Raw genomic sequence first — 26,939 nt, 5'->3', positions numbered from 1 at the left:
GAATGGAGGATGGAGGTGTGGTGCTGGGATCACCATGGGCATGGATCAGCTCTGCCAGGCACACCTGAGCCTGCCAGGCTCCTGGGGACATGCCCCTGACATTGGCTCCACCTGGGGACAAACACAGCAGCCGGTCACAGGGGCTGGACCTGGGCCAGCCCAGGTAACCTTGGGACCTGTTAGTGCTTGGACTCAGCCTTAAAGGCCTTTTCCAGCCTAAACAGTTCCACCATTCCATTCCACAACCTCCTTCCTCCCTGCTCTGCCATGAGGAAGAGGCTGATGCCTTCATCCTCCTCCTCCATCCCTCCATCCCCAGCACCCAGGTCGAGGGAGCACCACCCCAACCTGGTCCTCTCCCACCACGGGTGGTCCCTGATCACCCCTCAAACACCAGCCAAGTGTCTTCTGCAAGAGCAGCCACCAGCAAGGGCTCAGCAGGTCCCTTTATTCAGAGGAGCCCTCCAATGTCCCCCAGTTTGGCCCAGTGGCCCCAAGGCACCCCCAAATCACCTTGGATGATGGCAGGAGTCACCTCACCTCTGTCACCCTGCTCCTTACAGTCTCCTCACTCTACCCACCTAACTGTCACCTTCTCTCCACCCCACACTGAGCCATCTTCACAGCTCTCCACCCCCAAAATCCCATTGGGATGGGGTGACACCTCTGGCTGGAGGTCCTGTCCCCACCCCTGTCCTGCTGGCACTGGGACCACCACCACTGTCCCCAGGGAAAGGCAACGATGCCTCGTCACTCTTCCTGGCACCACATCAGTCTTCTTCTGGCCCCAGGGAGGGGTGTGGGGCAGCCAGCAGCCGTGGGTGGCTCTGGTAGTGCCTGGAGGTCCAGCTGAAGAGGAGGCAGTTGGTCAGCTGGATCCCCCCCAGCAGGAAGAAGTAGTTGTCCATCTGGCAGCGGTCGGTGCTCCCTGTGAGGAAGAGGGTGGTAAGAGTGTAGGGAGGGTGGCCTTGAGGACACCTCCACGGCCCACATCCCATCCCCACCGGGGCACAAAAGCAGCCCAAGGAGGAGGTGATGCCCGTGTCCTCAGGCCAGAGCTCACCTGGCTCCTTTGGGCACTGCATCCACCCGTGGGTGGGCTGCGAGAGGAGGCTCAGCAGCCCCTCCCCCAGCAGGGAGCCCAGCCCAGAGGTGAGGAAGAAGAGTCCCATAACAGCTCCTTTCATGGACTTGGGGGCCTCAGTGTAGGCAAACTCCAACCCTGTGCAGAGAAGAGAGGGCAAAAGTTGGACCCCTCGAGGCTTCTTCCCCCCAACCCAGGCACTGTGCCAGGGTTGCTGTGGTGGCTGCCCCCAGGGGGCAGGCAGAGGTGGGCATGGCTCACTGGAGATGCTGACAAAGAGCTCGCTGATGCTGAGGAGAAGGTACTGAGGGACTTGCCACCAGACTGGCAGGGTGGCAGCCCTGTAGAGGTCCTTGCCAACACGCTGCAGCACCACCTGCTCCCCCTGCACGTAGCGCAGCCGCTCCTGCTCCAAGAAGCCTGTGGGGCGAGGACAGGGAGCTGAGAACCCACCCAACCCCTGCCCCTGGCATCATCCCAGGCCTGCCTAGGTCCTACCTGCTGTGAGGATGGAGGTGAGGCTGAAGAACATGCCCAGGGCCATCTGCTGGAGGGCTGAGGGGAACAGCTTGTGCCTGGCTAGGAAGGGGTCGATGATGTGGTTCTTCAGGGGCACCAAGGCCAGCGGGACCACGGTGCTGGCCAGGAGCAGCCAAGCCTCTGGCAGCTGGGGGAGCAGAGGTAGGTCAAGCCCTTTGGCCAGCATCTTGTGGGACACCAGCATGTCACCAGCCCTGTGGAGCTGCTGGCCTCATCCCTCACCATGTAGGCTTGAGGGATGCTGGGGCTGTGCTGGAAGACGCTGGGGATGCGGAGGTGAAGTCCTTGCAGGTGATAAGTTGACTGCATCTGAAAGGCAGCAAGGTGGTGGCTCCATGGTGCAGCAGCTCCTGGGTGGAACCACCACTAGTGGTGGTCCCTGCCTGGTGAGGAGACCACTTCACATCTCACCTGCGAGCAGACCATGCCGTAAGGGATGAAGGTCACCATCACAGGCAGGATCCGGGTCAGCACTTGGAAGTTGGCGAGGTCCTCCTCAGGTGAAGGGGCTCCAGGCTGGGCTCTGCTGCTGGGCAGAAGGTCCTCAGCTTCCCAACAGTGAGCATTCAGCCTGGGGAGAGGGACAGTGTGGGAAAGGCCAAGGCTGGGAGTGGTTCAGCCCCACACAGATCTCCCAACCCTCTCACCTGGCCCTGATCTTCCCCAGCCAGACACAGCCAAAGTTCTTCGTGGCCAGCTTGATCATAGAAGAGACCTGGCTGCCCATGGGGGGCTTGATGAGGAAGGTGGGGGTGGCCAGGAGGAAGATGAGGAGTGCCAAGGCCAGGCAGGCAACGGGGATGAGGTAGGTGGCCAGAAAGCTGATGTTCTGCTGGACAAAGGCCACCAGCAGCAGGCAGAAGACTGTCCCCATGTTGATGCTCCAGTAGAACCAGCTGAAGAAGCATCGTGTGGCATTACCAGCTTGATCCTTCACCTGCCAGTGCAGAGGGATGGGCCCCAGGGCCAGCTCTGAGCCTTGGCAGTGCCCACTCTCAGCCCTAAACACAAGTTTGCTGCTTCAGCCCCTGTCCCACCACCTTCCTGTGGCCTCACATGCCCCATCCCACCATCCTTCCACTCCTCACCTCCTGGTTTCCTTCCACCCCTCACCTCCTGGTTTCCTTCCACCCCTCACCTCCTGGTTTCTTTCCACCCCTCACCTCCTGGTTTCTTTCCACCCCTCACCTCCTGGTTTCCTTCCACCCCTCACCTCCTGGTTTCTTTCTACCCCTCACCTCCTGGTTTCCTTCCATCCCTCACCTCCTGGTTTCCTTCCACCCCTCACCTCCTGGTTTCTTTCCAACCCTCATCTCCTGGTTTCCTTCCACCCCTCACCTCCTGGTTTCCTTCCACCCCTCACCTCCTGGTTTCCTTCCACCCCTCACCTCCTGGTTTCTTTCCACCCCTCACCTCCTGGTTTCCTTCCATCCCTCACCTCCTGGTTTCTTTCCACCCCTCACCTCCTGGTTTCCTTCCACCCCTCACCTCCTGGTTTCTTTCCAACCCTCACCTCCTGGTTTCTTTCCACTCCTCACCTCCTGCTTTCCTTCCATCCCTCACCTCCTGGTTTCTTTCCATCCCTCACCTCCTGGTTTCTTTCCATCCCTCACCTCCTGGTTTCTTTCCACCCCTCACCTCCTGGTTTCCTTCCATCCCTCACCTCCTGCTTTCCCTTCCTCCTTCCCCCAACGGGGATGTCTCATGGATCTTGAGGGGTTTGGAGGTGATCTGCGGGGTGCCACCACCTCATGGAAGACCATCCCCCACCCCTGGACCCAGCAGAAGGGGAAGGGAGACCCCCAGGCCCACGGTGGCCCCCACGGACGTGACATCTGGGAAGGAGCAAAAGGAGAAGGACCTCACCTTGTCAGCCCCAAAGGGGCTGAGGTTGGCTTTGATGGAGCTGAGTCCCAAGGCCAAGACCAGGAGGCTGGCGTAGATGGTGGGGGCGCAGTAGAGCTGAGGGGGCTGCCCCTGGCACGCCCCACCGTGGGTCCAGGAGCAGTTTTGGCTGGTGCCAGTGGGCAGCTGCCCGCACAGCGAGAGGCGCCCGTCCAGCGTGGTGGCCACGGGCAGCAGGCAGGCCACCAGCAGGCAGAGAGAGAAGCTGAGCAGCAGGCTAGCATGGCAGCCAAGGTAGACATCAGCCAGCCACCCACCCACGGGGGACAGCAGGTCAGAAGCAGCCAGGAAGAAGAGGGCAGCTCGGGCAGCTTGGGTGCCCCCCCAGCCGAAAGTGCTGCTGCTGCTGAGGTAGAGCACCAGGCTGGAGGAGATGCTGCAGAAAGCCACTTTCTCCAGAGCCTCTACCACCAGCACGGCCATGCAAGCTGCTCCAGGGCTCTTCAGGCCTGTCCTCACCCCCAGTAAGGGACTTCTCTCCCCGTTCTCCCCCATCCTGGCCTCGTTCTGCCCAGCGTTGGCCGTGCTGCCCTTCGCCACTCGGAGTGGGCAACCAAGGAGGTGCTCGTCCTGCCGCGCTCCCTTCGCTGCCCCCTGGCGCCTCGCTGCGGTGGGCTCCTGGGTGGGTGGGAGGTGATGTTCAGCCCCTGGTGCCTCTGCAGCTCCCAGTTCCTCATTCCTGTTCAACAAACACACCACGTGGTGGCCAGGGAGGCTGCTCCTTCCTGGGGCTTTCCCGGACCCCCAGCGAGGGACGGGGCTCTGCTAAACCCATCCGGATGGGTCCTCAGCCCCTGCTCAGTCTCCTGCACCAGTGCAGCTCTGCAGTGTCCTCAGCCTCCTGCACCAGTGCAGCTCTGCTGTGTCCTCAGCCCCTGCTCAGTCTCCTGCACCAGTGCAGCTCTGCAGTGTCCTCAGCCCCTGCTCAGTCTCCTGCACCAGTGCAGCTCTGCTGTGTCCTCAGCCCCTGCTCAGCCTCCTGCACCAGTGCAGCTCTGCTGTGTCCTCAGCCCCTGCTCAGTCTCCTGCACCAGTGCAGCTCTGCAGTGTCCTCAGCTCCTGCTCAGCCTCCTGCACCAGTGCAGCTCTGCTGTGTCCTCAGCCTCCTGCACCAGTGCAGCTCTGCTGTGTCCTCAGCCCCTGCTCAGCCTCCTGCACCAGTGCAGCTCTGCTGTGTCCTCAGCCCCCTGGTACTGGGGTGGCCCCTTGCACCATAGCCCCAGGTAACCCACAGGACAGGGTACCTCCCACTCCCCCCTCTCCCCAGGACCACTATGAGCTGCCATACCAGTTCCCTCCCAAATCCCAGTCCCAGCAGTGCACTGGGGTGTTTTTTCAGCCCAGTTTGATGAGGAAATAGGGTTTGGGTGACAGTTTGTGGCCTCCCCACAGCTCCCAGCATCCTTCCCCATGGCTCCCAGTATCCCTGCCACCCCTAGCCCCCAGGAGCCCACCAGCTTCCAGCATCCCACCAGGCCCCTTCATTCCCACAGACCCTCAGCATCTCCAGTATCACCCCAGCATCCCCACAGCTCACAGTATTCCCACAGCCCCTGACACCCCTCCCCACAGCTTCCAGCATCCCTCCAGCTCCTGCCATCCCTCTGACCCCCAGTATCCCCATGGCTCCTGGCATTCCTCTGGCTCCCAGTATCCCCATGGCTCTCAGCATTCCCACAGCTCCCAGCACCCCACCAGCTCCTGACACATCCTGCTGCTCCCCAGCATTCCCTGACCCCCAGCATTCCCACAGCTCCCAGTATCCACAAAACTCCTGGCATCCCCCAGACTCCAACATCCCCATGGCTCCCACTATACCACCAGCTCCTGGCATCCCCATGACCCTCACTATCCCCACAGCTCCCTGTATTCCCCCTGCCCCCTTACCATCTGTCAGCCCTGCCTGGCAGAGGGATGAGGTCTCTGGGCCTTGGTGATACCACAGCTTTCTCTTGTCCACCTCACCCTCCCCCAAAAGAAGGGAAGGAGGAAGCCCCAAGTTCAGCTTCAGCACTCCATGGAAGCCCCAGAGCCTGGAGGACCCTGAGCCCCACCAGCATGGTGGCACACCAGGACCTCGAGATCCATCTCCCACAAAGGCTGAGCATGGCCTGGAGTGGGACCTCCATATCCCCTTAGCTCCTGTGACCCTGAGGGATGCCACAGGCTCGTGTCATGGTCCCCAGGAGCAGCTCACCTCCACCACAAGCAAGCAGGATGAGGCCACCCCATTGTTCTCCTCCGCCCCGAGGCGCTGAGCTGGCTTCCTGCAGCCCCAGACCACAGGCTGGGAACAGAAAGCAGCAGAGAGCACGAGAGGCCACATCCAAACCATGTCCCCAAGCTCCTGAAGGCAAGAGGGGGTCACCACCCAGCCCTGAGCTCGCCATGGAGTTGCCCCACAGCTGCTAACAGGATGGAGGTGCCCTGCCTGTTCTTGGTGGCTCTTCTGACTCTGGTGCCCACACAAGGTAGGTCAGCATCTCCATCTTCTCCCTTCCTGCCCCTTCCTGTGTGCTGGCACCCCTTGGTCCTGCCCTGCCACCTCCCTGGGTCCCAGTGGGGCAGGGGGTGTGGGTGCCTGTTACTGGTGGTGGTCTGGTGCCAAGCAATGCTGCTCCTCAGCTCTCCTCCATCCTGAGGTCCCGGGCATGGCCATCCCCACCTCTGCCCTTCCCTCGCGTGGCCCTCGCTGTGGGAAGGGGGTCTCTGCTTGGAGTTGGTGGCTTTAAGGACCCTGCCTGGGGGTTGGTGGCTCTGGGGGTCTTAAAAGTCTTCTTGGGACCACCCCACCCCACTCCACCACCTCCCACTCTCATCGTGTTCTTCCTGCCATGAGTTAAACCCCTCCTGTCTGCTCATGCCACCATCAGCAGCCCCAGGATGGCTTCTGGAGGCAGTGACCTTTGGTGGGAGTGAGGGAAGTGGGTCTGGTGGCCACCAGCATCACCCCAGGATGGTTTTAGGGGTCAATGTCCCTTGATGGAAGTGAAGTGCATCTGGTGGCCACCAGCATCACCTCAGGATAGTATTGGGGGTCAGTGTCCCTTGGTGGGAGGGAGGAAAGTGAACCTGCTGGCTTAGGGGTCCCTTAAAGGGGTCTTGGGGCTATCCCAGCCCAGCAGCATCAAGCAGCCCCTCTCCATCAGCAGGGCAGGTGAGCAGGGAGGCAGCAGTGCTGGGAGCACCCTCTGGACCCAACGGCAGCCAAGGCTTTGCCTCTCCCACCGGTGAGTCTCGCCCCAGTGTCACCAGGTTAGGGCTGGATTTTGTCTCCTCCAGCCCACGAGCAGACCCCAGGCTAGGGCTCGGTCCCAGGGGCATGTTCCTTCATCCAAAGGGTCGACGTGAGGACCCCAGCATTGAGTTTTGGGGGTGCAACAGAGCCATAGCCACGTGGCAAGGACCCTGAGGAGGCTCCTGGTGGTGTCACCCATCGGGTGGCAGCCTGGGGATGTCTTTTTGGCCCCCATTCCCCAGGGCAGCAGCACTCCTGAGGCTGCACACTCCTGCACCTTCTCCACCTGCCCCCTCCCCTCCCCACAGTCTCCATGCCAAGGTGGTGGCAGAGCCACATCCCTTTGGTTTGCTGTGTGCCAGCTGGCATGAGGGGCACAAGGTATCAGCTTCACCTCCAGTGCTGGCAGCACCCAAACCTTCTGCTCCAACCTGGAGATGACCCAAAACAGGAAGGGGGAGGGTGGGGAGGTTGTGCCCCCAGCACCCACTGACCTCACTCCTGGTGGCTGCCAGCTCTCAGCAGAGCTTTGGGGGGGGGGGGGGGGGGGCTGGTGGCATGTCTGTCTGTGCTGCCATCGTGCCACTTGCTGTTGTCCCTTGCTCCAAGGGGTCACTCAGCTCAAAATGGGGGGGGGGGGGGGGGGGGGGGAGGGAAGGACTCAGCTTCTCATCTCCATCCTGTCCCTTGCTCCTTGCAGCCCCTGTGGAACCAACGGCACCTCCCAGTACCCTGGCGGGAAGCAGGGGTGGAAACACCTCGGTGGCCCTGGGTGAGCACAGGAGGGACCTCCCTGCAGCCACAGTTTGGTGGGCAGCGGGCTGGGGGCATCTCACCCCCCTGCTGCCTGCGGCAGTGGCATGGGGGACAGTCCCGGCGCCACCTCCACCCCTTTCTCCTGCCTCTCACCCAGGTCCCAGCGCACTGAGGCTGGTGGGCGGCCGCAGCCGATGTGAGGGTCGAGTGGAGCTGGAGCAGGTGGGGACATGGGGGACAGTTTGCGATGACAGCTGGGACCTGGCCGACGGCGACGTCGTGTGCCGGCAGCTGCGGTGCGGCAGGGCCGTGCGGGTCCACGGCGGTGCCGCCTTCGGCCGGGGCAGTGGAGCCATCCTGAGGGATGAGGTGGTATGTGAGGGGCATGAGGAGCACCTCTGGGATTGCCCAGCAGAGCTGGAGCACGACTGCAGCCACAAGGAAGACGCTGGTGTGGTGTGCTCAGGTGGGTCTGGGGGATGTTGGCGATGGTGGGCGTCAGGCAAGGCTTGGGCTCTGCTGGGCAGAGGTATCAGGGACTCACAGAATGAGGTGGGTTGGGAGAGAGCTTCAAGATCATGGAGCCCAACCCTGAACTCCAGCACTGCCAAGGCACCACCAAACTATGGCCCTCAGCACCACAGCTCCAGGGCTTTGAAACTCCTCCAGGCATGGGGGCTCCACCACTGCCCTGGGCAGCCTGGGCCAGGTCTTGGCAACCTTTGAGAGCAACAAATTGTTCCTCATGTCCAACCTAAACCTGCCCTGAGGCAACCTGAAGCCCTTTCCTCTTATCCTGTCACTTGTTCCTTGTCAGAAAAGCCCAACCCCACCCTGGCTCCAGCCTGGAGCCTTCCCGGGGTTGTTGTGACCCAAGTGCAGGACCTCGTTGCACCTCATCCCATTGGCATCATGCATGGATCCAGCCTGGCCAGACCCCTCTGTAGAGCCTCCTGAGCAGGGCACAAGGTGCAGAGTAAGCTGAACACCCCCAGGCCCCCTCTCTGCCCGCAGAGCACCAGGAGTGGAGGCTCTCTGGAGGTCGGGATGGTTGTGCTGGCCGGGTGGAGGTCTTCTTCCGCGGGCTGTGGAACACGGTGTGTGACAGCAGCTGGTACCAGCTGGAGCCCAGGGTGCTGTGCCTCAGCCTGGGCTGTGGGGAGCCCCTCCAGCACCTCTCCTTCCATCACACCTTGCCTGGCAAGATGCTCTACCTGTGTGAGAGCCCTCAGCCGTCGCTGGCTCACTGCCAGTGGACCTACAACAAGTCAGCTCCTTGCTACCAGTCGCGGGCAGCCGGCGTGGTCTGCAATGGTATGGGACACCACCCCTCCTCCCCGGGCTCGGCCCCATGGCTTTGGGGCTCTGACCCTTTCTTTGTGGCTGCCAAGGTCCCCAACAAATGAGTTACAACCCTTCTTCTTGTGCTCTTCCACCCCTGTTCTCCTCTTGCCAGGCTCCCAGGGCTTGCAGACCCCAAGCTCGCCGGCCGCGGTGACACCGAGCAACAGCACCCTCCTGGGGGGTGAGTGTCCTGCAGAGCTTCAGCCAGGACCTGGAGCTGCTGGGGCAACCTACCCCCTCCTGAGCCGGAGGAAGGCTGCCTGAGGTGTGACCAGCTGTGTCCCTCCTCTGTCTCGGCAGAGGAGGGTCCCAGGGCCACGGGGGTGCTGTCCTCTCTGCACATGCCACTCTTTGTCCTCTGCTTGGTGCTGGCAGCACTGCTGCTGCTCACGGCGCTGGCCTTCGCCGCCACCCTGCTGAGAGTGAGGAGGATGAGCGGTAAGGAGTCCTCGCTCTAGGCTCTGAGCAGGGGGGAGGTGGCACTGCCTGGGAGCAAAGTCACTCAGTGGGTACAATGCCTTGTCCCCACAGCCCACGCTATGCCCTCCGTGGGTGTAGCTGGACCAGTGCTGGTGGCCCACAGCACCCAGAGCCCCAGTGTGCCCTCTGCCACCTCCAACGAGTACAGGAAGATGCCCTCCAGCCTTCCCAAAGGACCAGGTAGGGCTGGCTGGGCATTGGTGTCCCCACAGAGGGGGCTGTAGGGCAGGAGGTCCTGGCGGGTGGTGGCTGCCCCATCTCCATCTCACCCCCCCAGAGCCATCAGTGCCCTCTGCCAAGGACACCAGCTCCGACTCCGACTATGAACACTATGACTTCAGCAGCAAGCCACCGGTGGCCCTCTCCACCTTCTACAGTGAGCCCAACCCCAGCCAGCCCCAGGACCCCTGCTAGCCTGCTCTGGGGTGCCCCTGGGGGCCCCCTGTTGATGTCCCCTCCCTGCCCTCCCTCCAGACTCCCTGCGCCGCCAGCCTGGGGAGCAGCATCTCCTGTTGAAGTCCAGCCAGGGTGGGCTGGAGCCCTTCCCTGAAGGTAGGGCACCGTGGGCACCCATGCTTCTGTCCTGCAGAAGGGCACCCACCTCTCTGTCCTACAGCACCAGCCATCTGCCCATCCTGCCTACTGTGGGCAAGTGGGTGATGTGAGCCCTGTGCCCCAACAGTGCCATCCGGGCTGGGACACTGGTCACATAGCAGCTCCTCCACCTCTTCCTCCTCCTTTTCCTCCTCCTCCTCTTCCGCCTCCACCGAGCCTTATTGCAATGGCACGATGCCCACCATGCAGCCCCCCACTCATGGCACCCACCAGCTCACAGCACCCACCACCCAGGGCTGCACTGACTGCCCTGGCACCGGTGAGCACTGCCAGAGGGGTGTGGGGAGGTGTGAAGGGGAGCCAGGGACTGGAGCAGGGGGGGGGGGCAGGACCTGAAGGATGTGAGCAGGAATGGAGGGACCACAGGGGTGTGAGGAGGATAGGAGAAGTTACAGATGGGAACGAGGGGTGGGGACAGGGAGCAGGAGTGGAGAGACCTCAAGGATGAGAACAGGGATGGAGAGACCTGGGAGTAGAAGCAGGGATAGAGGGACCTCAGGGATGGAGCAAGGATGGAGAGATCTCAGGGATGGAGCAGGGATGGAGAGATCTCAGGGATGGAGCAGGGATGGAGAGATCTCAGGGATGGAACAGGGATGGAGAGATCTCAGGGATGGAGCAGGGATAGAGGGACCTCAGGGATGGAGCAAGGATGGAGAGATCTCAGGGATGGAACAGGGATGGAGAGATCTCAGGGATGGAGCAGGGATGGAGAGATCTCAGGGATGGAGCAGGGATGGAGAGACCTCAGAGACGGGAACAAGGGTGGTGACAATGACATGGAGGGAATGGAATGAAGGACCACGGGGGATGAGGGCAGGACTGGAAGGCTGCAGTAAGTGACCCTGTTCCCCCCAGCTCCCCCAGCGACGCTCCCTGTGCCCAGCCCAGTGCTGGCCCAGCCCTGGGTGCCACCTCCAGCTGAGCCGGCGGTGCCAGCAGCCGACAGCTCCAGCACCTCCTCGGGGGAGTGGTACGAGAACCCGCAGCCTGCAGAGCCGCCTGGGCACCTGTGCCCACACGCTGGTGAGGACCCCGCGCTGGTGGAGTGGCACGGGCGGGCTGCAGGCTCCCTCTGTCCTCGCAGCACCCTCCTGATGGGCAATGCTCCTTCCAGGCTGGCCAGCTCCATCCTGCCCCTCGAAGGAACACGAGTGGGACCCTGGCTCCTCTGATGGCAGCGACTACGACGACATCCAGGGCTGAGGTTGTGCCACCACCGCAGGCAGAGGGACACGGCAGGGCACTGTGTGCAGCCAAGGACTTGCCAACAGCTCCCCCAGACCTCTCCAGACATCTCCTCCGTGCCAGGGCACTGGTCCCAGTGGTATCTTGGGGATGCTTGGCACAGGAGAGCTGTGCCAGGCTGTGTGCTGCCATTAAAGCTTTTCTCAGTGGGTCACAAAGTCCCTTGGGCACAGAGGTGGCAGGTCACTGTGTTCTTCACCCAGAAAAGTGGCTGCTCACTGTGCTCCTTGGGCACAGAGGTGGCAGGTCACTGTGTTCTTCACCCAGAAATGTGGCTGCTCACTGTGCTCCTTGGGCACAGAGGTGGCAGGTCACCATGTCCCTCAGCCATAGGTGTGGCTCGTCATCAGCCCCAGGCTGAGGCTGGGCCACCAAACACTCCCAGGTGCCCAGGAGGCAGCAAGGATTAAGTGACACCAAGGTGCCCCCTCCTGCAGTCCCCTGCAGCAAGAGAGGGCTGATCCAGCCCATAGCACTAGGGGTGACAAGAAGTGCCCAGGGACTCATGGTGGGCACATGGGGTGGTCATGCCATCACCATCATCACTTTGTGCCAGCACAGCTTGGGGACAGGGACACTGGTGGGCACCCACCCAGTGGCCCTCTCTATGACCACAACATGACTCTTCCTGCTGGGAACTCAAACCCCATGGCACCCACCATTGGGTGCCCACCTTGGCTGGCATGTCGAGCTGGAGCCTTGGAGGAGGTTGGGGTCCAAACCCACCCCCGTGGACCATCATCACTCTGTGCCTGGGGACAAGGACACTGGTGGGCACCCACCCAGTAGCCCTCTCTATGACCACAACATGGCTCCTCCTGCTGGGAAGCTAAACCCCATGGCACCCACCATTGGGTGCCCATCTTGGCTGGCATGTCGAGCTGGAGCCTTGAAGGAGGTTGGGGTTCAGACCCACCCCCGTGGAAAATTTGTCACCCCCCCCCCGCCCCCCCCAAGCCCAGCCCAGCCACATCCTTCAGCTGTTTACTGAGGCGAGAGGCTCCGGAGAACAATGAGGCTGAGCCGCAACAAGGGAGGAAACACCCAAAATAGCACCACAGCCCCAAGACAAAGGGCACAGCAGGCATGCCAGCGGGCATGGGGGTGGGCACAGGGCTAGCCCCACTCGTCTGGGTCAAGGTGGGGAGGGTGTGGAGGAGACGGTGGCGGCTGCCTGAAGGTGGTGGTTGGGATTGCTTGGAGCGTGGCGTGGGTGGGAAGTGGGCTCAGGGATGCTGCTGGTGTGGGGGAGGGGAGGTGGTGGCATGGGGGTGTTGGTGGCCAGGGAATGGAGATGCTCAGAGGGTAGCAATACCCAGGAGGTACCAATTCCCCGGGGGTGCTGGTGCCAATGGGTGACTGGTGTCAGAGGGGTAGCAATGCCCAGAGGGTTTCACTATGCTCAGGTGGCACTGGTGCCACTGGGGTACTGATGTGCAGAGGGCAGTGATGCCAGTATCGATGCCCAGGGGCACCAATTGACCAGGCAGTATCAATGCCACAAACAGATTGATGTCCAGAGGGTGCCAATCCTGCAAGGATGTTGATACCCAAGGGGAATTTATGCCCAGGGACTACCCAGTAGCTACTACTGCCATGGAAGTATCAATACCCAGAAGAGCACCAATGTCCTGAAGACACTGAAGCTCAGGGAGTGGTGATGCCCTGGGAGCACCAATACCCCAGGGCTGGCAATGCCAAGGGGGGTAGCAATGTCATGGGGCACAGAGATGCTCAGGGAGTGCCAATACCAAGGAGATAGCAATGCCTGGGGAGTGCCAATGCCAAGGGGATGCTGATGCCAAAGGGATACTGCTGCCGGAGGGGCAGCAATGCTCAGAGGGTACCAAATCAGGAGGTACCAAGGCCCTGGGGGTACTGATGCTCTGAGGGTACCAATGCCCCAGAAGAACATCACCCAGTTCCTGCTGGGCCACGGGGCAAAAGCTCCATGTGCCACCTGCAGCCTGGCACTCCAGTGCCAACCCTTTCCTCCTGCTGCTCCCATTGGCAGTGCCTGGAAAGGCTGCTCCCCCTCCCTACCACGGGGACTGGCACGCTGCCAGCAGACAAGCCCCTTCCTGCTCCCACCAAAGGCAGCTCCTGGCTTCTTCAAGGCCTCCTCAGGGGCATGGAACCTGTCAGACCATCCCAGGGCTTCACCACCTGCCCCCCACCCCCAGCCCCTCCGGAAAGATCTCACAATCATCATCTTGATCTGTCCCAGCCTGCAGAAGCTGCTGAGCTGACTTGCAGCACCAGCAGCCAGCAAACGATGCTCCAGCCCTGCTGGAAACCTTTTCTGCAGCAGCTCAGAGCCTCCAGAGCCAGCTGCAGCTGGGAGGGTGGGAGCCAGAACCCCCCCTCCATGCACCCCCACATCCATGGGGTTCAGGAGTCAGACACCCCTGGAGCTTTCTTAGAGGTGCTTGGAGTGAACCAAGGCCCTCAGGCTGGTTTGGGGTGAGAGGGGCTCAGCCCCACGGGGAGGGTTGGCTCAGGTCTGGGTCTTGCACCCCTTTTCCATGGCACTGCCAGCGCTGTGCCAGTCCAATGGATGTGTGAAGAGAAGCAGCAGCACCTCCAGTACCCCATGGGATGCCCAAGCAGAACACCCCAACGTGTGACCAGAAGGTGATGGGAGCAAGGTGTGGGTGCAGGAAGCAACTGGTGCAGGCAGGAGCAGGCAGCAGCCCCTCTCTGCCCGGCCAAGGAGATGTGGAGGCTACAAGAAGCCACCAAGAGGAGCTCACTTCCTGAGCTGGGAGGTCACCAAGCTGGATCACCTCTCTGCCAGCCCTCCCTGAGCCTCTCTGGCAGCCTGTGGCCACTTGGCACCCACAGCACCCCAAAGAGCTTCCTCTTGAGTCATGGAAAATCTTCACCCCAGAGAGAGATTTGGGGCAGGAAACTCCCAGGGGAGCCAAACCCTCACTGCAGCAGCTCATGGCTGTGGGGAGCAGCCCGGGGGGGGTGGTGGCAGCAGGGACAGGAGCTGTCTGAAGCTCACCAAGCTGCCCAGGATGCCCAGCAGCAGTCCCCAGGCACCAACCCCACTTTCCCCTCTGGGCAGAGATGGCAGCAGGTCAATGGCAATCAGCTGCCTTCGTTAGCACGCATGACCTGGATTTGGAGGCATTAATTAGGGCACAATCAATTAAGGCCCCTCCCTTCCCCTGCTCCATCACCCACACTGCCCCACGTGCCCTTGCAGGGATCTCCAGGGTGCCAGCAACTGGGAGAAGCAGGGATACACTGGGATGAAGCCTCTCAATCACCACTCCCTGGGGCAGTCACGGCGCTGCCAAGGCTTGTGGGGGACGTGGGGGGCACAGCATGGCAGGGCATGGCCATGGGGGTCGGGCAGCAGAGGCTGAAGATGACTCAGGATGTGTCAGGTGGCCCTGGCTTGGATCAGCAAGAGTGTGGCCAGCAGGAGCAGGGCAGGGTTTGTGCCCTTGGACTGGGCACTGCTGAGACAACACCTACAATCCTGGGGTCAGGTTTGGGCTCCTCACTCCTAGAAGGACATTGAGGAGCTGGAGCAGGTCCAGAGAGGGGCAACAAAGCTGGGGGAGGGTCTGGAGAACAGGAACAGTGAGGAGCAGCTGAGGGAGCTGGGGGTGTTGAGGCTGGAGGAAAGGAGGCTGAGGGGAGAGCTTCTGGCTCTCTGCAGCTGCCTGCAAGGAGGCTGGAGCCAGGTGGGGATTGGGCTCTGCTGCCAAGGAACAAGTGCCAGGACAAGAGGGAACAGCCTCAGGTTGCCCCAGGGCAGGTTCAGGTTGGATGTGAGGAGCAATTTCTTCCCTGGAGATTTATCAAGGCCTGTCCCAGGCTGCCCAGGGTGGAGTCCCCATGGCTGGAGGGGTTTGAGAGCTGTGGTGCTGAGGGCCATGGCTTGGTGCTGCCCTGGCAGTGCTGGGTGCAGGGTTGGCCTCCATGACCTTAAAGGTCTTCTCCAACCCAAAGCATTCTCTGGCTCTCTAATTCCAGGGCATTGGTACCACCTCCTCTGCAGGAGCTGGTGGCATGGGCACATTTCCTGCCTCAGCACCAGTGACCACAGCGACGGTGATGATGCAGCTGGGACCCAGCTGAAGCTGCCTGGTGAGGAGGAGGAGGAGGAGGAGGAAAGCAGCCACCAGCACTGGGAGGTTATTTTCAGCAGGGTAGTGGTGTCAGGTCAGAGCAGCCACAGGTCTCCTGGTGGGAGCTCAGGTGGTTTGGTTTGGTTTGGTGGTCACCACTGGTTTCCCCCGCTGCAGATCAGCCTCCCAGACCACTGCACCCACCAGGCCTGGCATTTCCCCCTTGGGGAACGTCTCTAGCTCCCACCACCCCCACCTGAGCCCTCCCCCCCACCCAGCTCATGCCCTTCAGCTCTCCTTTGTGTGCCCTGCTCAAGTGCTTGCCCAACCACCAGCAGCTCCTTGGGGGACCAGAGCTGAGACCTTCCCAGGGCTGAGCTGATGACCACTGCAGGGATGAAGCAGGCGAGAGGAAGGTGCTGATGGGAAGACCCCAAGATGGAGATGAGGACCAAGAGCCCCCTCCCCACCCCCCACCCCCCAAGTTTCTCTCCCCTTTGCTGCTGCTCTGCCACTCAGCAGCAGGACCTGTGCAGGCAGAGGAGGCCTCAAAGCAGCGGAGATGTGACGCAGAAAACCACAGAGGGAGGAAAAACAGCCTGCCCCCCCCCCCCCCCCCCCCCCATCTCCTGCCTTCCTGGGCTGGGGAGCAGAGCTGCTGGTGCCCCCCCCCCCCCCATAACCCAGCGCCTCCAGCTCAGCCACCAACGCTGGGGTGGCTACTGGCCATGCCCGTGGTGCCACAGGTGCCCGCTCGGACCCTGCTGCTCTTCTTACTGGGGGTGTGGGGTGAGTAAGGGGGGGGAGCCCTGGGATGGGGGAGGATGGGGGAGGGGCGTTGGTGTCACGGCTGCTTTAACCCCGTGCCAGCTGCAGCGGCACCAGGGGTGCCCATGGGGTGCCCAAGAGCTGCCCATAGGGTGGGCAAGGGGTGCAAGGGAACTCCAAGGGGGGCCCATAAGAATGTGTAAGGGCAGGTTGATATGTGCCCATGGGGTGGCCAAGGGGTGGGCAAGGGGTGCCCATAGGGTGTCTAAGGGGTGTCCAGTGTCCAATGGGTGTCCAGGGGGTGCCCATGGGGTGCCCGTAGAGTATCTAAGGGGTGTCTGGTGCCCATGGGGTGTGCAATGGGTGCCCATAGGGTGTCCACGAGGTGCCCATAGGGTTTCTAAGGGGTGTCTGGTGCCCATGGAGTGTGCAACGGGTGCCCATAGGGTATCCAAGGGTGTCCAGTGCCCAATGGGTGCCATGGAGCATCCACGGGATGTCTAAGGGGTGCCCATAGGGTGTCTAAGGGGTGTCTGGTGCCCATGAGGTGTGCAATGAGTGCCCACAGAATGCCCAGTGGGTGCCCATGAGGTGGATGAGGGGTTTCCTGCATCCTAGGGGTGCCCATGGGATGTCCAAGGTGTGCCCATGGGATGCCCAATGGCTGCCCAGAGGGTGTCTAAGGGGCGTCTGGTGCCCATAGGGTGTCCAACAGGTGCCTATGTGGTGCACAAGAGGTGCCCATGGGGTGTCCAAGGGGTCCTAGTGTGCCCTTCCTGCTGCTGGGCAGCAATTAGCAGGTGGCAATTAGCAGGTGCCTTGTTTGGCTCTTTCTCTTCTGTGTGAGGAGGAGGAGGGAGAGAACTCTACTGAGAAAACCAGATAAAGGTCTTCTACTGCCAAGAAAAAGCCCAGCATGACCCAACCTTCTCCTTCATCCCCCAGTGCTGGGGGACATGAAGCCAGCACAGGGCTCTGTCCTCATTGCTGGGCTTGGGGGACAATGTGTGTCCCCCCATCAAGAGCTAGGGCAGGGATTGTGTCTCTGGATTGGGCACTGCTGAGGCCACTCCTGCAATCCTGGGGTCAGGTTTGGGATCCTCACTCCAGGAAGGACATTGAGGAGCTGGAGCAGGGGCAGAGAAGGGCAAGGAAGCTGGGGAAGGGTCTGGAGAACAGGAATGGTGAGGAGCAGCTGAGGGAGCTGGGGGTGGGAGGAAAGGAGGCTGAGGGGAGAGCTTCTGGCTCTCTGCAGCTGCCTGCAAGGAGGCTGGAGCCAGGTGGGGGCTGCCAAGGAAGAGGTGCCAGGACAAGAGGGAACAGCCTCAGGTTGTCCCAGGGCAGGTTTAGGTTGAATATGAGGAACAATTTCTTCCCTTGAGGTTTACCAAAGCCTGTCCCAGGCTGCCCAGGGCAGTGGTGGAGTCCCCATGGCTGGAGGGGTTTGAGAGCTGTGGTGCTGAGGGCCATGGCTTGGTGCTGCCCTGGCAGGGCTGGGTGCAGGGTTGGGCTCCATGATCTGAAAGGTCTCTGCCAACTAAAGCCATTCAGTGATTCTAACACTCTATAGCCAGGCCTGGCACAGAGCACAGCATGGCCAAGTTGCTCCATCCCTGTTGTCCTTCCACCAGCATCATCTTTACCCTGGCAAAAAGCTGACCCAAGCCCCCAGCATCCTCTTTCTCCCCAGAACAACCAGTGGCAGAGCCAGGAGCCACTGCCCTCTGCCGAGGGCCACCTCCCCCAGGAGCAGGGCTGAGATCCTGTGTCCCTTTATCTTGCAGCTGTCCCCAGCCAGGGAAGAGCAACGAAGAGCTTTGGAGGTGAGTCTGTGGGGACAGCACTTGGGGACTACCTCATGGCTTCATTGGCAAGTTCTTGGCCATGGCTTCATGGGTACCTTCTTGGCCATGGCTACATAGGCAGCTCCTGAGTCATGGCTTCATTGGCAGCTCCTTGCTGGTGGCTTGGTGGTGGCCACAGCCTTGTTAGAAGCTCTTTGGCCATAGCTTTGTGAGAAGCTCTTAGATCATAGCTCTGGTAGAAGCTCCTTAGCCTGGGCTTCATTAGGAGCTCCTCAGCCACAGCCTCATTAGCAGAAACTTGGTGGTGTCTTCTCTTTGGCCATGTCTTTATCAGAAGCTTCTCTGACACAGCTTCATTAGCATCTCCCTGATGCCTCATTGGCAGCTTCTCAGCCATGGCTTCATTAGCAGCTCCTTGGTGGTGCCTTCACTAACAGCTCCTTGGTGGTGCCTTCACTAACAGCTCCTTGGTGGTGCCTTCACTAACAGCTCCTTGGTGGTGCCCTCACTAACAGCTCCTTGGTGGTGCCCTCACTAACAGCTCCTTGGTGGTGCCCTCACTAACAGCTCCTTGGTGGTGCCCTCACTAACAGCTCCTTGGTGGTGCCCTCACTAACAGCTCCTTGGTGGTGCCCTCACTAACAGCTCCTTGCTGGTGGCTTCACTAGCAGCTCCTTGCTGGTGCCCTCACTAACAGCTCCTTGCTGGTGGCTTCACTAGCAGCTCCTTGCTGGTGCCCTCACTAACAGCTCCTTGCTGGTGGCTTCACTAGCAGCTCCTTGCTGGTGCCCTCACTAACAGCTCCTTGCTGGTGCCCTCACTAACAGCTCCTTGCTGGTGCCTTCACTAACAGCTCCTTGCTGGTGGCTTCACTAACAGCTCCTTGGTGGTGGCTTCACTAGCAGCTCCTTGCTGGTGGCTTCACTAGCAGCTCCTTGCTGGTGGCTTCACTAGCAGCTCCTTGCTGGTGGCTTCACTAACAGCTCCTTGACCACAGCTTGATGACTGTGGCCAAGAAACCAGCTGCACTTCATCTTGGCCTCCATGCAGATAACTCTTCCAGCTCAGCTTCATGGTGATGCACCCTCAAGCCCCACACCTGCCCATGATCCCCTCACCACTCCATTTCCTTCCTGCCCCAATCCCCAGCTGCTACCAGAGGCCACCAGCTGCAGCGACAAGCTGGCCAAGAGCTTTTCCAGCCCTGGGGGGCAAAGGTGGTGAGAAGCAAAGCCCTAACTGCTGTGTTTGCCCAGCGTTCAGCCTGCAGCTCACGGGGGGAGGCTGCCGCTGCACTGGGATGCTGGAGGTGCAGCAGGAGACCAGGTGGAGCCGCCTGTGCTGGAGCAGCTTGATGGAAGTCAGAGGGGATTACACCTGCCAGCAGCTGGGCTGTGGCTCCTCCATCTCCAAGCCCCTCCAGACCATCATCACGGGTGGGAAGGAGCCCCAGATGAGGCTAGAGAAGTGCAGGGGGTCTGTGTTGGACCTGTCACGCTGCCAGCTGGTGCCAGCAAACTGCACACAACAGGTTCTCCTCAGCTGCAGAGGTGAGTCTGGACCCCCACACACAGCCTGGTCACCCCCATCCCTCCATACCCCCCACCTGTCCTAACCTGCTCCTTCTCTTCTCATTTCAGAGCCGGTGAAACCCACCCCTGAACTCACACCAGTGCCACTGACCACCACTTTGGAGCCCACTGGTGAGAGCCTCATCCCTGCCTGGGCATGGTGGAGGGGGTGGGGGTGGCACTGGCCACACTGGGAGGCAGGGGCAGCATCACAAACCTTGGGAGATCAACTGATGGGCACCTTCATTGGCAGCACTGATGGGCAGCTAAGCTTCAGGCACGGTGGGCTCGGGGACTACCTGCTCAGTGATGGGTAGAAAGGTGGCCCTGGTCTACAAGGAGATGTTCTTCCCCTTGCCCTCCACCACCAGGACCCTCCAGGCTGCGGCTGGTGGATGGAGATTTTCACTGCTCAGGCTTCGTGGAGCTGCACAAGGAGGGGCTGTGGGGAGCTGTGGCCAGTAGCCCAGCTCCGGGACCAGAACTGGCCACCCACATCTGCCAGCATCTTGGCTGTGGCATCGCTGTCAGCAGGGAAGAGCACACCACCGGCACCGCGGGTGGGCACACCGCGCCGGAGCGGGGAAGCCACTTGCCTGTGCGGTGGGAGGTGCTGGAGCCCTGCAGGAGCCATTCTCTCCTCAGCTGCTTCAACAGGACCACCAGCGGGCGGAGGACAGCTCCTGCCTTCATCATCTGTCAAGGTCAGACCTCATCCTGCCATGGTCCCTGCTCCTTCCCCAGACCTCTCTCTTGCCCCGGGTCTGCTATCGCCCTTGCAGAGGTGGGAGAACCCTTGGTGGGGGGGGAAATAGTGGCCTGGATGTTGGGCATCTGAAGCCCTGAGCAGAGAAACAGCCTCACCTCCATCTGCCCCCTGCACCCCATCCACCCACTCCTGCTCTTCTCCTCCTGCCTGTGGAGACAAAACAGGAAACCTGCCCTGCACGCTGGGTTCCTGGCAATGGAGCTTCAAAACCAGCAGCTGCTGCATGCAGGCAAAGCTGGGGAGCAAGAGCAGTCTGCAGCAAGCACCATGGTAGCACCCAAAATCCAACATGGGGGTGTGGGGAGCCCAGCAGAGCCCCAGCACCCTGCTCATCCACACTTCTAGGGTGCTTGAAGCGAGCATCTCCCCACCATTAGCATCCCACCACTGAGCATCTCCCCATCGTGTTTGTCAGCCCATGACGAGCTTCTCCCCACCACGAGCTTCACCCCAGCAGGACCTTCTCCCCACCACGAGCTTCTCCCCATCACAAGCATCTCCCCACCATGAGCTTCACCCCACCACGAGCTTCACCCCAGCAGGACCTTCTCCCCACCACGAGCTTCACCCCAGCAGGACCTTCTCCCCACCACGAGCTTCTCCCCACCACGAGCTTCTCCCCATCACGAGCTTCTCCCCATCACGAGCATCTCCCCATCACACTCTTCTCCTCATCACACTCTTCTCCCCATCACACTCTTCTCCCCATCACACTCTTCTCCCCACCACGAGCTTCTCCCCATCACACTCTTCTCCCCATCACACTCTTCTCCCCATCACACTCTTCTCCCCACCACGAGCTTCTCCCCATCACACTCTTCTCCCCATCACACTCTTCTCCCCACCACGAGCTTCTCCCCATCACACTCTTCTCCCCATCACACTCTTCTCCCCACCACACTCTTCTCCCCACCACACTCTTCTCCCCACCACACTCTTCTCCCCACCACACTCTTCTCCCCACCACGAGCTTCTCCCCACCACGAGCTTCTCCCCACCACGAGCTTCTCCCCACCACGAGCTTCTCCCCACCACGAGCATCCCCCCAGGAGCAGCTGGCTGCAGCACGGAGATCCGAGCTGCAGGGTGGAACAGACTGGCTCCAGTCGCTGCCATCTGCCCGAGCTGTGGGATCTGGGGCTTTGCCGGGCAGCAGCTGGCAGAGCCATTTCCCTGCTTCGTGTCCCCGTGGGGGACAGCTCAAAGCTCCTCACCGTGTGGCTTGGGGACTGCTCAGAGCAGCCGAGACGCTGCGAGCTGGTCCCGGCGGGCGGAGGGTCGAGGTGGTGACCCCAGCAGGCAGCTGTGGTGGCTCCCCACGGGTCTGACCCCTCCTTAACCCCTGCCCAGGCTCCCAGCCCCAGGCCCTGAGGAGGCTGGCGGCCGGTGCCACGCCGTGCGAAGGGGACATCGAGGTCTTTCACCAGGGGAGGTGGCAGGGGCTGTGTGACAACAGGGAGCAGCGAACCCAGCGGGGCCAGCAGCTGTGCCAGGAGCTGCGCTGTGGGAACCTCTCCTCCAGCACCAAAAGCCAGGAGCCACCTTCCACGGGTGTCACCTGCAAGGCTCCCACCCTGCACCTCTGCCGGGACAGCCTCAAGCTGTCAGGGATGTGCTCCCGGACCAGAGTTGTGTGTAAGCCACCGGGGCAGGCTTGGGCTGCTGCTGCTGGGATGGTGATGGGATGGAGCGGGGATGATGCAGTGATGGAGCTGAGATGATGCTGGGATGCTGCTGCAATGGAGATGGAGTGACCTTGGGATGAAGCTGGGATGATGCTGGCATGGTCTTGGGATGGAGCTGGGGTGATGCTGGGACAATGCTGGCATGATCCTCGGATGGAGATGGGATGGTGCTGGGATGGAGCTGGGGTGATCCTGAAAAGGAGCTGGGATAGAGCAGAGATGGAACTAGGATGATAATGGCATGGTTCTGGGATGGAGTTGGGATGATGGAGCAGGGATGATGCTGGCATGGTCATGGGATGGAGCAGGGATGATGCTGGGATGGAGTTGGGATGATGCTGGGATGGAGGAGGGATTTCCACACCTGGAGCTGCAATGGTGTTGGTATGATGCTGGCATGGTCCTGGGATGGAGATGGGATGATACTGGGATGGAGCTGGGATTTCCACATCTGGAGAATGGGCAGAGGGTGTAAGCTCAGGGCAGAGGATAGGGAAATCCTTTCCCAGGCTCCTTGCAGCCCCCCCAGTAGGGTGGTAGGTGCCCAGACTGCCTTTGCCTGGGCAGCAGGGGCTTGTCTGGTGACATCTGTCCTCTTCCCCAGGCCAGGACTCAAACCCTCATCCTGATGGCACATCTGCAGGCACCATTGTGAGCATCTGCCTGGCCCTGCTTCTCTTGGGCATCCTCCTGCTTATCTGTGGTCCTCCAGCCTACAAGAGGCTGATGAAAAGAAGTAGGTGAAATGAGAAGTAGGTGGAAGAAGGTGGAAGCAGGAGCTTCTCCTCATCATCATCTTCCTCCTCCTGCTCCACCATCAGCACAGGGCAGCTCAGGGCTGCCAGATCCATGCATCCATCCATCCATCCCTCCCTCTTCCCTCCACCTCCTTAAGAGGGGGGAGGGGGAGGAGGTGATGCACGTGTGGCTCAACCTGACAGATTCCCCCTAACCCACTGTCCCTCAGCAGGCCTCTTTGTCCCCCAGCCCTGCCTCTTTGTCCCCAAGCTTGCCCCACATGGTGTGGGCACAAAGAGCTGGGCAGGGGGGTAGGGGGATTAGACACCGAGTGGACACAAAGGAGCAGGCAGAAGGTCTCATGGGGCAGGGGGGAGGAGGAGGGATTACTGGGCTGGGGAGATGATTTGGGGTGACAGATGGGGTCGAGGGGGGTGGGGAGGCAGCTGGAGGAAGCAAAGCTTGGGGGGCAGGAGCATGAGGTCCACCACCCCCCCACCAGCCCCCTCTCCCTTCCAGTCTCCAAGAAGAAGCAGCGCCAGTGGATCGGCCCTACAGGACTCAACCAGGCGGGTGAGGAGATGCCCCCCAGCCACAGCGATGGGCACGGGGGGTGGGCTGCTTGAGCTCAATGCCCTCCTCCCCCCCCCCACACCCACCTACCCAGGAGCAGAGCAGGCTGCAGTGGGTGGAGGCATGAGCAGGGCTGGTGCCCAGCCTCAGCTCTCGTTTCCTGCCTTGACTCAGATGTGAACTGGAGTGGGAGAGCCAAGCTCCAGCTCATGGCACAGGAGCAGCTCCTGCTTCTGCTCAGCCGCCAGCTCGGGGGTTGGGCGGCAGCTGGGGGGGCAGAGGTGTGCCACCTTCCGTCTGCTGCTGCTGCTGCTGCTGCTGCCCAGGTGCCCAGAGCCTGACTCCCATCCTCTCTTCCAGTCTCCTTCCACCGCAACAGCACCGTCACCATCAGGCCACGAGCGGAGGGGCAGCGGCTGCAGGGGGGGGACAACGACTATGCTCACCCCCCCAGGAAGAGCTCCTGCCTCTCAGCTTATCCAGGTAAGAGCAGCAGGACCTGAGCAGTGGCTCCTCCACGCTCCCTTCCCGTGTGCCTTGCGTGGGGATGACTCCCCCTCGGGCGAGAGCATCGCGGTGAGGCTTCGGCACTGCCGAGAGCTCCCCCAGGGGTGGGCATCAGCCTTGGAACCTCCCCAGTTACCGCCACGAACTTCATCCTCCCCCTCCTCCAGCCCTGGAAGCTGCGTGCAGAGCTTCCAACCCTCCGGACAACTCATCTGACAGCGACTACGACCTGAACTCTGCCCGGAGAGTGTGACCTTCACCTCCGAGCTGCCCTCCCCGCGGAGCCATCCCCAGCCCACCCACCCGGCGCTGCCCCAGGGCGCTGCCACAGGTGACAGCCAAGCGCTGCAGCCCCAGGGCGGTGCCACAGGTGACAGCCAAGCCCTGCAGCCCCAGGGCAGTGCCACAGGTGACAGCCAAGCGCTGCAGCCCCAGGGCAGTGCCACGGGTGACAGCCAAGCGCTGCAGCTCTGCAGCCCCAGGGTGATGCCACGGGTGACAGCCAAGCTCTGCAGCCCCAGGGCAGTGCCACGGGTGACAGCCAAGCTCTGCAGCCCCAGGGCAGTGCCACAGGTGACAGCCAAGCCCTGCAGCTCTGCAGCCCCAGGGCAGTGCCACGGGTGACAGCCAAGCTCTGCAGTCCCAGGGCGCTGCCACAGGTGACAGCCAAGCCCTGCAGCCCCAGGGCAGTGCCACAGGTGACAGCCAAGCCCTGCAGCCCCAGGGCGGTGCCACAGGTGACAGCCAAGCCCTGCAGCCCCAGGGCGGTGCCACAGGTGACAGCCAAGCGCTGCAGCCCCAGGGCGGTGCCACAGGTGACAGCCAAGCTCTGCAGCCCCAGGGCGGTGCCACAGGTGACAGCCAAGCCCTGCAGCCCCAGGGCGGTGCCACAGGTGACAGCCAAGCGCTGCAGCCCCAGGGCGGTGCCACAGGTGACAGCCAAGCTCTGCAGTCCCAGGGCGCTGCCACAGGTGACAGCCAAGCTCTGCAGCCCCAGGGCAGTGCCACAGGTGACAGCCAAGCCCTGCAGCCCCAGGGCGGTGCCACAGGTGACAGCCAAGCGCTGCAGCCCCAGGGCGGTGCCACAGGTGACAGCCAAGCTCTGCAGCCCCAGGGCGGTGCCACAGGTGACAGCCAAGCTCTGCAGCCCCAGGGCAGTGCCACAGGTGACAGCCAAGCGCTGCAGCCCCAGGGCAGTGCCACAGGTGACAGCCAAGCGCTGCAGCCCCAGGGCAGTGCCACAGGTGACAGCCAAGCCCTGCAGCCCCAGGGTGATGCCACAGGTGACAGCCAAGCCCTGCAGCCCCAGGGCAGTGCCACAGGTGACAGCCAAGCCCTGCAGCCCCAGGGCAGTGTCACAGGTGACAGCCAAGCCCTGCAGTCCCAGGGCGGTGCCACAGGTGACAGCCAAGCTCTGCAGCCCCAGGGCAGTGCCACAGGTGACAGCCAAGCCCTGCAGCCCCAGGGAGGTGCCACAGGTGACAGCCAAGCTCTGCAGCCCCAGGGCGGTGCCACAGGTGACAGCCAAGCGCTGCAGCCCCAGGGCAGTGCCACAGGTGACAGCCAAGCGCTGCAGCCCCAGGGCAGTGTCACAGGTGACAGCCAAGCCCTGCAGCCCCAGGGCAGTGCCACAGGTGACAGCCAAGCCCTGCAGTTCCAGGGCGGTGCCACAGGTGACAGCCACGCTCTGCAGCCCCAGGGCGGTGCCACAGTCAGCAGGGACATGCCCAACAAGAGCAGGTTGCTCAGAGCCCCAAACGACCTGACCTGCAGTGGTGCCAGGCATGGGGCAGCTCCTACCTCTCTGGGCAACCTGGGCCAGGCTCTCACCACCCTCAGAGTCAGACATTTCTCCCTTCTCTCCACTCTGAATCTGTTAGTCCTAAACCATCACCCCTTGGCCTGTCCCAACAAGCCCTGCTCAGAAGTCTGTCCCCAGCTTTCTTCTCAGCCTGAGCTGAGAAGCACTGAAAGGCCACCAGAAGGTGTCCCTGGAGCCTCCTCTTCCTTATATCCAGTCTGAATTTCTCCTAGTATCTAATCTAAACCTCCTCTTCAGCCCTCACAAGGTCCTCTCCAACCCAAACTCTTCTGTGACTCCACACCACGCTGACCTGAAGCAATGACCAACTCCTGTGCTGCTCACCTCAGCAGATGCCCCTTGCTGTAATGGGACACCTATGGGGGGGCTGCACCCCCTCAAACTCCTGCCAGACTGAGAGCCAAACCCACTCATGCTCTTCCCTACTGCTCATCCCATGCCTCAGGCATGCACAACTTGGCTCCAGCCCAGCCCAGCTTGGCTCTAGCCCAGCCTGACTCCAACCCAGCCCAGTTGAGCTTTAGCTCAGCTCAGCTCCAACCCAGCCCAGTTGAGTGTTAACCTATCCCAGCTCAGCTCCAATCCATCCTAACTGAGCTTTAACCCATCCCAGCTGAACTTTAACTCATCCCAGCTCAGCTTCATCCCAGCTCAGCTCAACCTTTAACCCATCCCAGCTGAGCTTTAACCCATTTTAGCTCAACTTGAACCCATCCCAGCTTAGCTGCAGTGCATCCCAGTTCAGCTCTGGCTTGCACCCCACTGCCCCAGCACCTTCCTAAGGAGCTTCCTCTTGTCCTGAACCTCTCTCATGGGACAGTGTGAGGCAGAGAGGAATTTTTAAGCTCTTTGTGCAAGCCTAAGCAGCAGCTGGGTCACAGCAAGGTTCAAACTAGTACTGAGAGCAGAACAACCACGCTCAGGGTTGCTCAGAGACAGTTTGCTGCCTTCTCTGCCTCTCAAAACAGAGGTAACCACACTCCTCCTCCCACCTGGGCTGGGCTAAAAGCAAAATCAGGTGCTGAGCTTCAGGAGAGAAACTGTGAGCTGGCATCAGCTGGGTCCTCAAGGAGCTGGAGGTGCAGAGACAAGGGCTTGGCTGTTTGTGTGGGACAGCAGGACCTGGGCAGCTGTAGCAAGCCAAGGGTGGCTGTGAGGAGGGTAGAAATAGTGAGGAGTAGTCAAGACATATTTAATAAGCAATCAATCATTGTTGTCATAAACCTGTGGGTGTTTTCCTAGTGCTTGTGGCTTGCTCTCTTCTGTCCAACACTACCCAGTGTTGGTCCTTGGACCACCAACAACCTGCTGGGCAGGGAGGGAAAAGGCAGGGTGGTGCCAGAGGGAGATGGGTTGATGAAAGAGAGCCTGATCCAAACAGGCTCCTTAGGAAAGATGGAAAC

At 61.3% G+C, this 26,939-nt stretch overlaps 3 protein-coding genes across 3 annotated transcripts; 2 read left to right on the top strand and 1 right to left on the bottom strand.

Moving 5' to 3' along the window:
* Positions 1–447: 447 nt before the first annotated feature.
* On the bottom strand, positions 448–4,024 carry SLC15A3 (solute carrier family 15 member 3). Its single transcript, XM_064164018.1, has 8 exons — positions 3,491–4,024; positions 2,272–2,561; positions 2,036–2,195; positions 1,814–1,933; positions 1,583–1,751; positions 1,346–1,504; positions 1,064–1,222; positions 448–928 (listed from the first exon to the last, which is right to left on the bottom strand). Exons 1-8 carry the CDS (start codon positions 4,022–4,024, stop codon positions 771–773), a joined length of 1,749 nt encoding a protein of 582 aa, XP_064020088.1. The 3' UTR covers positions 448–770.
* A 1,921-nt stretch (positions 4,025–5,945) lies between these two features.
* CD6 (CD6 molecule) lies at positions 5,946–11,200 on the top strand. Its single transcript, XM_064164017.1, has 11 exons — positions 5,946–6,000; positions 7,468–7,539; positions 7,681–7,989; positions 8,538–8,837; positions 8,980–9,048; positions 9,168–9,305; positions 9,399–9,547; positions 9,627–9,723; positions 9,822–9,899; positions 10,830–10,988; positions 11,080–11,200. Exons 1-11 carry the CDS (start codon positions 5,946–5,948, stop codon positions 11,166–11,168), a joined length of 1,515 nt encoding a protein of 504 aa, XP_064020087.1. The 3' UTR covers positions 11,169–11,200.
* Positions 11,201–14,562: 3,362 nt separating this feature from the next.
* CD5 (CD5 molecule) lies at positions 14,563–24,115 on the top strand. The gene is made up of 11 exons (XM_064164016.1): positions 14,563–14,713; positions 15,204–15,317; positions 17,851–17,889; positions 19,128–19,421; positions 19,512–19,574; positions 19,814–20,146; positions 21,562–21,846; positions 22,501–22,632; positions 23,154–23,207; positions 23,568–23,690; positions 23,882–24,115. Exons 1-11 carry the CDS (start codon positions 14,563–14,565, stop codon positions 23,965–23,967), a joined length of 1,674 nt encoding a protein of 557 aa, XP_064020086.1. The 3' UTR covers positions 23,968–24,115.
* The last annotated feature ends 2,824 nt before the right edge of the window (positions 24,116–26,939 follow it).

This window comes from Pogoniulus pusillus, chromosome 24 (genome assembly GCF_015220805.1).
Source record: "Pogoniulus pusillus isolate bPogPus1 chromosome 24, bPogPus1.pri, whole genome shotgun sequence".
Classification (NCBI taxonomy): Eukaryota; Metazoa; Chordata; class Aves; order Piciformes; family Lybiidae; genus Pogoniulus; species Pogoniulus pusillus.
This window is presented reverse-complemented; position numbering and strand designations above follow the sequence as displayed.

Coding starts and splice junctions, on each gene's coding strand:
- SLC15A3 (XM_064164018.1), bottom strand. CDS start 4,024: ATGGGGGAGAACGGGGAGAGAAGTCCCTTACTGGGGGTGAGGACAGGC. Junction 2,562..3,490: donor GCCCCTTTGGGGCTGACAAG/GTGAGGTCCTTC, acceptor CTGCACTGGCAG/GTGAAGGATCAAGCTGGTAA. Junction 1,223..1,345: donor GCTCTTTGTCAGCATCTCCA/GTGAGCCATGCC, acceptor TTCTCTGCACAG/GGTTGGAGTTTGCCTACACT.
- CD5 (XM_064164016.1), top strand. CDS start 14,563: ATGGGGGTCGGGCAGCAGAGGCTGAAGATGACTCAGGATGTGTCAGGT. Junction 19,422..19,511: donor GGTTCTCCTCAGCTGCAGAG/GTGAGTCTGGAC, acceptor TTCTCATTTCAG/AGCCGGTGAAACCCACCCCT. Junction 19,575..19,813: donor CACCACTTTGGAGCCCACTG/GTGAGAGCCTCA, acceptor CTCCACCACCAG/GACCCTCCAGGCTGCGGCTG.
- CD6 (XM_064164017.1), top strand. CDS start 5,946: ATGGAGGTGCCCTGCCTGTTCTTGGTGGCTCTTCTGACTCTGGTGCCC. Junction 9,306..9,398: donor GAGAGTGAGGAGGATGAGCG/GTAAGGAGTCCT, acceptor TTGTCCCCACAG/CCCACGCTATGCCCTCCGTG. Junction 9,724..9,821: donor GGCCCTCTCCACCTTCTACA/GTGAGCCCAACC, acceptor CCCTCCCTCCAG/ACTCCCTGCGCCGCCAGCCT.